Consider the following 12,921-nt stretch of genomic DNA (forward strand, 5'->3'; position numbering starts at 1 on the left):
ATTGGGAGACCCAGCCCGTGGGACATCCCAATGCAGTCTACATGGGTGGGAACTGAAGAAGAAAGGACGTAAGCATCTACTCCGCAGACGCCTGCAATACCTTGCGACCAAGGGAAGCATCTGCGGACACAAAAGTATGTACCACGCAGAATTTGGTAAATTTGTGCAGACAACAAGGTAGCAGTCTTGTACAGCCCAGGAAGCAACAACCGCCCTAGTGGAGTGGGACATCCCAAGCAGTCCATATGGGTGGGAACCGACGTAGAAAGGACGTGAATGTTTACTCTGCAGATGCCTACAATACCTTGCAACCAAGGAAAGCATCGGCACATGCAAAAGTATGTACCCTGTAGCATTTGGTAAATGTGTGCTAGCCGCCTTGCACAGCTGAAGTGAAGAAGCCAGATGGCGCACAGCCTAGGAGGCCACAATCGCCCTAGTGGAATTGGCGGTAATCTGGAAACTTCCCCGTGACCTGGTAGAGACCTGGTAGCCAACCACAGCCATCGAGGCTGTTAAACCCTTGCTCTGGATCCACGAGCAAGAAGTCGGATTTGCGGAAAAAGGACATGTGCAAGTGGTAAACCCGCAAGGTATAGACCAGATCCAAATTGTGAAGAATACCTTAGGATGCACGGAGAATGGCAGAAGGATTAAAAAATTATATATCTTTGTTAAGGTGGAAGGAGGAGACCACCTTTGGCAAAAAGGAGAGCACAGTGCGAACAAGACAGGGCCGTCAGCTCACAAACCCTGCACATGGAGGTCACAGTTACAAGGAGCACCACCTTCCAGGTGAGCAGATGCAATAACATTTTTGTAAGAGTTTCAAACGGAGCCGACTGAATCGCAGAGAGGACGAAAGTGGAATCCCAAAAGGAGATGGGTGGCAATAGCGGGGCACCGCGTAGGCAACCCCCTCTAAGAAAGTCCAGACATCTTATTTAGATGCCAGAGGTCTGTTGAAGAGAAAGAACAATGTGGATACTTGCTCTTTAAGAGAGCTAAGGGCAAGACCACAATCCAACCCTTCTTGGAGGAACGCCAGAAGCCTTGGCAAGCAGAATACTCAATGGAGGGAAATCCCGATCCTCCCAACATTGCAAATACGTTTTACAAGTGCGGTGGTAAATGAAGGCTGAAGGTTTCCGAGACTTTAACATGGTATGGCTCACCCACTGCTATAAGCCTCATACCTTTAGCATTGCGGCTTCAACAGACACGCTATTAAACAGAGACTGTAAATTCGGGTGAAAGGGAGGCTCCTGTGAGAGCAGATTGATGGAGAAATAAGCGCCAGGGAATGTCAGCGTATTACCAATAAAGTGCCCAGTCCGGAGACTGGGATGGCTGGAAGCCCTTCAAGCTTGATCCTCCTTGGGAGCTTGGGAAGAAGAGGAGAGAGGAATACAGGTAAATTAGGCTGAATGTATGCCATTGCGCCACCAGATGTAGAAATGTAGACTGGCGAGAGAGCAGTGACATAAAGCGCTGCCCATTCCAAAATCTTGTAGGATTCAGTCATTACTGCCAAACTTCGCATCCCGTCTTGGTGATTGAGGTAGACGACTGCCGTGACATTGTTTGTCTTGACTCCGAATGGGCTGCCGGCGATAAAAATCATCCAGTTAGTTCCAGAATGTTGATGGGAAGGCCGGATTCCAGGTGAGACTAGGTGAGGGGGTCTGGACAAATTTATTGTCAGGATGTTTCCACTCCTTGGATACTACCTCTTCAAAATCTAAGTGAGAGAGAAAATATTTGTAAAATAGTCTGGGACAGAGAAAAGTGACCATCTCCATTGGGAGAGACAGGTTAGCATCCGGGAGGGTAAAAGGGAAGGGGGAGGTTCCAAAGACAGATCCAACCCGTTTACAGATTGTACAGAGCGATCCTAGCAGCAGAAGCTCCTTGCAAGAGGTCCTGTCCTGTGTGCGGTGTCCCGGCTCGTCAATTAAAAGCAGGAGAAGAGGAACGGCCCCTTCTGCACACAGCTGAAAAAAATTATAATTACAATTTGTGTTGTGTAGCCATATTCTAAGAGCCATAATGTTTTTTATTTTTACGTCGATTGAGTGCTATGAAATCTTATTTTTTGCGGGATGAGCTGTAGTTTTTGAATGGTATAATTTTGGGGTACATGCAAGTTTTTGCTCACTTTTTTAGTAAATTTTTGGTGGGAGGTGGTGTGACCAAAAAACAGCGATTCTGGCGTTTACATCGGTTTCTTTTTATTGTGTTAACTGTGCGGGTTAAATAATGGTAAATTGCAATAGTTCCGACTTTTACGGATGCAGCGATACCAATTGTGTTTATTTTATTTTTTTCAAGGTTTAGGGGGAAAATGGGAAAAGGTTTTTTTTTTGTGTATTTTTCTTTAACTCTTAAAAAAATGTTGTACATAAAAAAAAAACAACAACTTTATTTTACTCTTCTTTACTTTTTTTTATTTTTTAGTCCCCCTAGGGGACTTGAACCAATGATCGTTGGATCGCTTGTACGATATACTGTAATACTAATGAATTGCAGGCTCCTTTTCTGCCCTGCCTCTGGATTACAAAGATTGCAGACATGGCGACCTTTATAAGGCCCCCAGGCTACCATGACAACCTTGACTTAGAACGCAGGGGGCCGGTGGGCTTTCAGAGGGGGCCATACCCCCTTTTTCTAACGGCTATTGACCAGCATCTAAGGGGTTAAAAAACCAGGCTCATAATTTTTCCTTATTTAAATGGAAAACTACAATAGACAGGTTACCTTAAAAACAGAGCAGCGCACATCTGCGGAGCTAATATCAGCAGCAAGATCACCAAGGATTTTTTTCATAAAATCTGCCAAAATTGTTGGTGGAATCATCTCCCAGTATTTAGCAGAAATTTTACAGACTCCTAAAACTCCAGTAGATCGCACAATTGGCTGAGGATCGTCTAAAAGGTTCTGTAATTCACAAAACAAAAACATTTTTTAAAATTATTCCTTCTACTTAAAGAGTCTCTGTCACCACATTATAAGTGGCCTATCTTCTACATAATGTGATCAGCGCTATAATGTAGATTACAGTAGTGTTTTATTTAGAAAAATTATCATTTTTGACGGAGTTCTGACCTATTTTAGATTTATGCGAATGACTTTCTTAATAGACATTAAGATTAATGAATGGAGAGAAGTGTATGATGCTGATTGGACACTGATTGGTCAGCGTCATACACTCCTCTGTACAACACCCACTTGGTCAAAAAGTAAAAACACGCCCAGTTGTCTATTAAGAAAGTCATTAGCATAAAGCTAATATAGGTCATAACTGCGTCAAAATTGATTTCTAAATAAAAAACTCTGTTGTTATCTGCATTACAGCGCCGATCACATTATGTACAAGATAGGGCACTTATAATATGGTGACAGAGCCTCTTTAATACTAGATTAAAAAGTGAAACAAAATATAGACAAACTTACAAATAGTTCTTCAAACTGCTTCTGGATTTCATAGTCCGTGTCCTCATGATTCATATTGGGATCCCGAAGAGGAAAGGCTTCGACAAATAAGAATGCAGCATTGCATCGAACCTCGGAACTTCTTGCCTATTTCAAAAAGCAACACAATTTTGTTAATTCATGTTAAAAAAATAAATACATATATATATATATATGCAAACACTATGCAACAAAAGTTTTTTCTTGCAGAATGAAAAAGGTCTTGCTCTTAACAGAAATATGCATCTTAATCTGAAATGAAATTTAAAGAGACTGTCACTAGTTTATTAATTCCCTCTCTCCTAACTAATCTAATAGGCTCTTTTCTGCTGATAACTACAATGTTTTTTTGTTTTCAAAAACTTTTATCATTTGCAAAGTTATGAGCATTTTTCTAAATATGTTAATGTGGCTCTAATGGCCAAATAGGAGGTAACGCTTTCTTTTCACTCTGGGCGGTGTAATGTTTTCTATATGAAGCTGTCCGATCAGCTTATAGCTTCTCCCCCTTCCCTGCCCAGCAACACAGTGTGATCATATAGTATACAGCTTCCATTCCCAACTGAGTTTTCAACTGGCGACATCTCCGGTTGTTTCACAGCTAGAACTGCGATCCTGGTGCCATATTAAAGATTAGAATCTCCTCTTTCGTATGCCAGAACCGCTATTCTAGGTGGTCCACAGCCTGAGATATGGCTGTTTTCAATTATCCCCCTTCCCTCCAGCCTCAGTCTCTCACACTGTGTGAAGCAGCTTCATGCTGATAGGGCAGGGTCACAGGCTGTGAGGTAGCTCCACCTCTGGGGAATCGCTGATGTTACCTCCCAGTTGTCTTATAAAGGCTCATTTACATATTTAGAAAAAAAGCTCATAATGCAATAATGAAAGTTTTAGGACAATTTTCACCAGGATTATCAGTGTGACTGTGCCTATTAGTTTAGGGCATTAGTAAACAAGTTAGACTAGGGAGTCTCTTTAAGGCCCTGTTCCACTTCTCTTCAGAACGCCCAGCTTCTGCCAGATCACGCTGTGACGTCACTCACAGGTCCTGCATCGTGTCGGCCACATCGGCACCAGAGGCTACAGTTGATTCTGCAGCAGCATCAGCGTTTGCAGGTAAGTCGATCTTACCTGCAAACGCTGATGCTGCTGCAGAATCAACTGTAGCCTCTGGTGCCGACACGATGCAGGACCTGTGAGTGACGTCACAGATCTGCACTGTCAGAAGCTGGGCGTTCTGAAGAGAAGTGGATGATACTTCTCTTCAGAGCGCCCAGCTAGTAAAAGTATTAAAAACGCCCCGATGTACGCACACAATGCACGCCCACTTGGACTTTTACTTTTAAACACACCCACTTGGACTTTTGCAAGCCTCATTTGCATAACTACAAAAATGGTCATAACTTGGCCAAAAATGCTCGTTTTTTAAAAATAAAAACGTTACTGTAATCTACATTGCAGCGCCTATCTGCTGCAATAGCAGATAGGGGTTGCACAATGTGGTGACAGAGCCTCTTTAAACACAGGCCTCAGGAGCACCTAGTGGATTTTGGGGCCTTCTTTTTATTAGATTATATCAGGTTTTAAGAGGTCTTGTGGTGCCAGAACAAAGGAAACACCTAAAAAAAAAGACACCATTTTGGAAACTACACTCCACAAGGAATTTATCTAGGAGTGTAGTGAGCATTTTGACCCCAGAGGTGTTCCAAAGATTTTATTAGAATTGGACAGTGAAGATAAAATTCAAATTTTTTCCACTAATGTTTCATTTTCTCATCAAGTAAAAGTAAAAAAACACCCAAACATTTCTAAAGCAACTTCTTCAGAGTAGGAAAATACCCCATATGTGGTCATAAACTGCTGTTTGGATACACGGCAGAACTCAGAAGGGAAGGAGCACCATTTGGCACTTGAAGCGCAGATTTTGCTGGATTGATTCCTTGGCGCCATGTGGCATTTACAGAACCCCTGAGGTCCAGTACAGTAAAAGCCCCTGAAATGTGAGTCCATTTGATAAACTACACCCCTTAATCTAGGAGTGTAGTGAGCATTTTGACCCCACAGGTTTTCGCTGAATTTATTAGAATTGGGATGTGAAAATAAAAAAAAATATATAAATTTTTTAATAATAAGATGTAGTTCTAGCTCAAAAAGTAGCATTTTCACATCATTTAGCATCATTGCGTTTTGAGAGTCATAACGTGTTATTTTTCTATTGACGGAGCTGTGTGAGGGATTATTTTTTTTGTGGAACGAGCTGTCATTTTTATTGGTTCCATTTTGGAGTACATGCGATTTTTTCTCTCTCTCTATTTATTAAACTTTTTGGGAGATGAGGAAACCAATAAAACAGTAATTCTAGCGCGGTTTTGTCTTTCCTTTTTTACAGCGTTCACCGTGCAGTATAAACACGTTAACTTTATTGTGTGGATCGATACGATTACAGCGATACCAAATTTAAATTTATTTATTTTTTTTTACGTTTTACTACTTTCACACTATAAAAATACTCTTTTCTAAAAAAAAAACTAATCATGTTTTAGTGTTGCCATTTTCTGACAGCCATAACTTTTTTATTTTTCAGTTGGTATCGCTGTGGGAGGGCTTGTTTTTTGCATGATGAACTGTAGTTTCGATTGGTAGCATTTTGGGGTACTTGAAACTTTTTATAAAAAACAAAATTTTTAGAGACAAGGATGACCAAAAAAAGTGCGGTAAAAATAACAGGATATTGTTTTAGTTCACGCTCTTCTTAACGCAGCGATACCTATTATGTATAGTTTTTTTTCCAATTAAAAAAAGGACATGATCAGGGAAACAGGGCGGTTATTGTTTTGATTACTTAAAACTTTTATTTATTTAAATTTCTTAAACTTTTTTTTTTTTTACACTTACTTGGGGACTTGAAGATCTGATCTTCTGATCCGCTGTACAAATCACTGCACTACTTATGTATGTACTTGTATAGTGCAGTGTATTGTAAATGTCATTCTTCAACTGACACAGTTAAGCCTATTAGGTCCTGCCGTTGCCAGACTTCCTGGTTGCCAGGTTGTTCTGGTGGGGTACAGAGGGAGCCCCCTCCCTCTGTCAACCACCTAGGTGCGGCAGTCGCTATTGACTGCCGCATTTAAGGGGTTAAACGGTGGCGATCGGCGGTAACTGATCACTGCTGTTGCAGCAAGATGACAGCTGTAATTACAGCTGACACCCGATGATGATGAAGCGAGCACAGCTCCTGTGCCTGCTTCATCTACAGGGCATGACTGCACGCCCTATTGCTAACTTCGGTCCCCGCCATTACAGCAGGGTGTCGGCTAGAAGATACAGCTGATATCCGGGGATGATGGCACCGACTCCGCTTCCGAGCCGGTGCCATCAGTTTGTCGCAAGTATACGACAATTTGCAGGAAGCACCGGCATTCCATGACGTATACTTACGACAAATGTCGGGAAGGGGTTAAAGGGGTGTAGTGAGTATTTCTCCCCCACAGTTGTTTTTCATTCGTAATTAATGCGCAGCGGATGGTGGAAAGTGAAAATTAAAATTTTCCGCTGATATGCCATTTTAGTGCACAATATGTCGTGCCCAGTTTGTGCCTACCTAAGACAAACACCTTGTCAACTGCTAAGCGGGTTCTCCCGGGTATGGCGATGCCATATATGTGGACATAAACTGCTGTTTGGGCACACTATAGGGCTCAGAAGGGAGGGAGCGCCATTTGGCTTTTAGAGCGAAGATTGTGCTTGGCAGTTCTGTATGGGGTTTTGCTTGTATTTCAGTTTATAATGTGGGTGCGTATGTAAGAAGTGCGGAGTACATCAGGGTATAATAATATTGGGGTAAATAAATAATAATCTGTAGTTTTCATTGGTACCATTTTGGGGTTTCATACGATTTTTTTGATCACTTTTTATCGCATTTTTTGGCAAGCAAGATGACCAAAAACCATCAATTCTGACAATGTTTTTTATTCTTTTTTTTTTTAGTGTTCACCGTGGGCTATAAATGACAATTTTGCTTTATTCGGTCGATACGATTACGGCGATACCATATGTATATCGTTTGTTTTGCAGCGTTTACAAAAAAAAATAATTTTTTTTTGTCACCTTATTATGAGCCATAACTCTTATTTTTCAGTCAAAAAAGCTATGTAAGAGTATGTTCACACGCATGGTTTTCAGGCGTAATTCGGGCGTTTTACACCTCGAATTACGCCTGAAAAAACGCCCCTAATACGCCTAAAAACATCTGCCCATTGCTTTCAATGGGAATTACGATATTCTGTTCCCACGAGCCTTTATTTTATGAGTCGCTGTCAAAATACGGCGCGTAAAATGGCGGCTTGTCAAAAGAAGTGCAGGACACTTCTTGTGACGTTTTTGGAGGCGTTTTTCATTAACTCCATTGAAAAGCAGCTCCAAAAACAGCCGTAAAAAACTCTGCGAAAAACGAGTTGTTAAAAAAACTTCTGAAAATCAGGAGCTGTTTTCGCCTGAAAACAGCTCCGTATTTTCAGACGTTTTTGCTCACTGCGTGTGAACATAGCCTAAGGGTTGTTTTTTTTTTGAGGGACGGGTTGTAGTTTTTATTGGTACTATTTTTTGGTACGTACAATTTGTTTCATCACTTACCACCATTTTTTAAACCCTATGGTAACCAAAAAAGAAAGATTCTGGTGTTTTCACATTATTTTCACGACGTTCGACGCAACGTTATATTATAATAGTTACGAATTTTACGGACTTGGCGTTACCAATTTTGTTTATTTATATTATTTTTTACATTGTGCTTGGGGGAAATTTTTTTTTTTTTAACTTTTAATATTTTTTTCACACTCCTGAAAAATGGATTTAACTTTATTTTTATTTTTTTACACTTTTTATTAATCCCCCTAGGGGACTTGAACCAGTACAAACGTATTGTAGTATATTGTCATTTTCACAGGCTTCTTTTAAGCCCTGCTGGAGGCATGGCTTAGCAGAGGCAGAGAAAAGGCAGACCTGCGGGCCCCCAAGCTGCCATGACAACCATCGGCACCAAGCGATCGCGTCGCCGGGGGGGTGGTGGGGTGGTGTAATGGGCTGTTGGAGGAAGCCGCCCGCCTCCTTATAATGGTTTATTGACTGTGGCATTTAACTTGTTAAACGACCAGGAACAGAACGATCTCTGTTCCTGACTATAAGAGTAGCGTGTCAGCTGTGATACACAGATCACACCTGCAGCATATGGAGCAATATCAGCCCGTGAGCCCGCTCCAAACTTTACCCCCCTCCCCATCACGTATAGTTTCTTCATGGGGAGGGAAAGGGTTAATAAGAGCATTAGTTAGTGTTGTTGTTTGGTTCTGAATATTGGTTTTATCGCAAACATTTAAACCTTCACCTTAAGTCCTCTCCAGATGATGGGCTGGTACAGTCTGTACAACATCTCCTCCACACCCTGACGTAGTTTCTGCTGGTGAAAGTAGCTCAGTATCTGGTCAAATAAAATGAAATAATTCAGAAAGTTCTATTGTACTATAAAAACAATCATTCTTTGTAAAACTATACTAGGAAAAGTTGTGAGCCTTTCCACATGCTTTTAATCATCATAAGCCACTATAATTTAATTGATTCATTTAATTACAATTGGACCCATGGGCAATACTACCGGTACACTTGCGGCGGAGATCGGGCGGGAGATCAGAATGGGGGAGGGGGTCTAAATTCTGCAATCCATCTTACAGTTCAAAGTTGCATAAATGGCACTATTTTCCAATGTAACAGTTTGTATTTTCTGCAAATGATGGGTGTCCGTAATGTAACACTTAAAGGGAACCTGTCACCAGCATTTTACATTACATGTGTACTCAGAATCCTGACACTTCTGAATCTTTTTTGTGAGATTCCAGCAACGGATACGAAATCTCGCAAAATCACGGAGCTAAACGAGATTTGGTTTCACTTGCCGGAATCTCACAAAAAAAAGATTCAGAAGTGTCAGGATTCTGAGTACACATGACGTCCAGGCTGGATTTCATGTGTATTCATTATCAGGACACTGTAGTAATGTTAGGGTTTGTGTATGAGGCTGCACATAGCGATATATCTATATCGCTAGTGCAGTGTAAATGAATGGAGAGGAGTGCATGATGCCGATTGGTCAGCGTCATACACTCCTCTGTACAACGCCCACTTGGTCGAAAGTAAAAGTACGCCCACTTGGGCATTAAGAAAGCTCATTAGCATAAACCAAAATCGCTCCTAACGTTGTGAAAAAAGATCGTTTTTTTAAATAAAAAGCATTACTGTCACCTACATTACAGCACCGATCTCCTTATATAGGAGACAGGCCACTTATAATGTGGTGACAGAGTCTCTTTAATTACAATAATGTATTGAAGGTTTAAAACCTGTAGAATTCTGGGAACTACAGAAGCTTGACTGTGCAGAAAAACATTGAACATTATAATACACATGTAAACGTACCTACCTCTCTCACTTTGTGGTGCACTGGAGAATTCCTGGGCAAATGAACACCATGATGCATCAGGTCCTGCATACAGGCATATTCAATAGTCTTTTGGAGAGGGGGGGACAACAAATTATGGTATGAATTTATAAAAAAAAATTTGCTCTAAAGCCTAACTACATTGAAAATTACACATTAAGACCTGATAATGTTGGCGCAAAGGTTTGTAAACTCACATTAAATTATGATTAAATCTCCACTTTCATACACAATCTTCAAGGTGTCCTCAATCTTTAGCAAGATACTAAAGAAATACTAAAAAAAAGGTACAAAAGAAATGCAAACTTACTGTTAATATTTCACCAGTCGCCTTTTTCCAGGCTCTGAAATATATATCTGCAATGCGGTTCATCAACGACCTAGTGTTTAACAAAAATAGTGACATGGTTATTATGTAAAAGTACGACTGCTTAAGAAGACGACAGGGTTAAAAGAAGTGTTCCTAGAGTCTAATCCCAACTCATCAAATCAAAATGACCCTGGATACCTAGTTGTGTGGAAAAGTAAAGACTTTTAAATCTGCTATCTGGTTTAGAAATTCAATTTTCAAAAACCCTATTAGAGTATTTTGAATTAATAGAGGAGATCCCTCGGCATGCTTATCAATTAGTTGAAGTGGAGAGCGGCTGCAAAGAGCGTTTCACTCCGGAGGACTCAGAACATCTGTGCATTACATGGACAGCCTATTCATTTCAATGGGAACTGTGTAAGGTCCCATGCACAAGACCGTATTTTTCATCCGTAATTACAGAAACCTTTCCGTATTTTTACGGATGGGTGTCCGTGCCGTAGAAATGATAGAACATGTCCTTTTTTTGCTCGTAATTATGGCACAGACTCCCCCATAGAAGTCTATGGACCCTTCCGTAGTTACAGACTGCTACGGATGTGAATCCGTAGCCGTCCGTAATTACGGAAGCATTGCGACACCAGGGGATTACCCTAGATTTCTCAGTTTTTTTGTGGATACGTAAATACGGATGCATTAAGGGGCGTATTTTACGGACACTTCCATACATGCGGATGATTTACGGATGACTACGGATCCGTATTTCCGGATGGATGAATAATACTGTCGTCTGCATGGGGAATAAGGCCCCATGCACACAGCCGTGCACGTAATCGCGGGCACGGCTGGCCGCCCGCATTTTCCGCCCATGCTCCTATCATTTGCAGTACACTTCTACGGCCCGGACACCTTCCCGTAAATAAATGGGAAGGTGTCCGTGGACGATAGAGGTGAATGTGTCCGTAATTACGGACGATTTTTATTGTAGCGCGCATTGGGGCCTAAGGGTGGATTACCACGCGGCAGATTTTGTTGCAAAGAAAGATCCTTCTTGCTGATCGACTGCAGTTAGGAGGATATTGAATGTAGCAGCGGTTGAGAATGTGTGCTGTCACTCCACTGACGGAAAGAGCCGAAACAATGCTCGGCTGTTTCCGTCATTCTCCTAGACAGTGAATGGAGTGGTGGGCGCATGCAAAACCGCCGTTCCATTTAAGCTCCTCCTCACTGGGGGGGTGGGGTGTAGTGAGGAGGATATGGGGATTCTGACGCCCAGCAGTGGGGATCCCAGGGATTAGAAAATTGGCACCGATCCTGTGGATAAGTGATAAGGAACGAAAGAGATTTTCCCAAAATCATAAACTGTGTGGTTGCGTTTTCATTAAATACTTACTGCTGGGTTTCCTTGCAAATTACAGCTGATCACCATGAGTTCTAGAAACAGGATACCTTGTGATCAGCTTGTTTATGGGGAACTCTTTTAACCCCTTCCCGACATACGCCGTATATATACGGCGCTGTCGGGAGGTGGTTCCCGCAAAGCGCCGTATATATACGGCGCAGTGATGGTGCGGGCTCAGAAGCAGAGCCGGCACCATCACCGCGGGGTGACAGCTGTATTATACAGCTGGCACCCTCCTGTAACTGCCAGGACCGGAGCTACTCTCCGATCCGGCAGATTAACCCCTCAGATGCTGCGCTCAATAGAGCGCAGCATCTGATAGGTTTTCACCCGATCGGCAACCCAGTGATGCAATCGCTGGGTTGCTGTGGCAATCGGACGCCAGAAAATGGCGTCCGAGTCTGCCTTGTACGGGAGCCGATGAGGACCCGCCTGCAGCGAGTCCTCATAGGCTTGCTGTCAGTGAATAACTGACAGCGCTAATACACTGCACTACGTATGTAGTGCAGTGTATTAGAGTAGCGATCGGGGCATCAGGCCCTCATGTCCCCTAGTGGGACAAGTAAAAAAAGTAAAAAAAAGTTAATAAAAATGTGGTAAAACAATAAAAACACACACATTTCAAATAAAAATAAAGCTAAACTGACTTTTTTCCCATAGTAAGTATTTTATTATGGGAAAAAACGTAAAAATAAAAAAAACTATACATAATTGGTATCGCCGCGTCCGTAACGACCCAAACTACAAAACTATTATGTAATTTATCCCGCACGGTGAACGCGGTAAAAAAAAACCATGAAAAACAGCGCCAGAATCTTTGTTTTTAGGTCACATCTCCTTCCAAAAAATGCTATAAAAAGTGATCAAAAAGTCACATTTACTCCAAAATAGTACTAATAAAAAACGCCAATCCGTGCCGCAAAAAATAATCCCTGACACCGCTTTGTGCACGCAAAAATAATAAAGTTATGGGTCTTAGAATGTCGACAGAGAAAACAAATGATTTTATAAAAAAAGTGATTTTATTGTGCAAAAGCTGCAATACATAAAAAAAAACTATATAAATTTGGTATCGCCGTAATCGTATCGACCCGCAGAATAAAGCTAACATGTAATTTAGGGCACACTGTGGATGCAGAGAAAAAAAAACAATAAAAAACTATTCCAGAATTGCTTGTTTTTGGTAATTTCCTTTACCAAAAAATGAAATAAAAAGTGATCAAAAAGTCGTATGTGTTCTAAAAT

General features: G+C 41.5%; 1 protein-coding gene across 1 annotated transcript in view; it reads right to left on the minus strand.

The window, feature by feature from the left end:
- NCAPG2 (non-SMC condensin II complex subunit G2) overlaps positions 1 to 12,921 on the minus strand; it is an 89,274-nt gene that overhangs the window by 50,170 nt on the left and 26,183 nt on the right. The window contains exons 8-12 of the mRNA XM_075827407.1: positions 10,275 to 10,344; positions 9,947 to 10,033; positions 8,858 to 8,950; positions 3,454 to 3,579; positions 2,758 to 2,937 (exon numbers count right to left, since the gene is read on the minus strand). Of these exons, the coding sequence (XP_075683522.1) occupies positions 2,758 to 2,937; positions 3,454 to 3,579; positions 8,858 to 8,950; positions 9,947 to 10,033; positions 10,275 to 10,344 (556 nt within the window). The remainder of the gene's footprint in view (positions 1 to 2,757; positions 2,938 to 3,453; positions 3,580 to 8,857; positions 8,951 to 9,946; positions 10,034 to 10,274; positions 10,345 to 12,921) is intronic.

This window comes from Rhinoderma darwinii, chromosome 5 (assembly GCF_050947455.1).
Source record: "Rhinoderma darwinii isolate aRhiDar2 chromosome 5, aRhiDar2.hap1, whole genome shotgun sequence".
NCBI classification, from domain to species: Eukaryota; Metazoa; Chordata; class Amphibia; order Anura; family Rhinodermatidae; genus Rhinoderma; species Rhinoderma darwinii.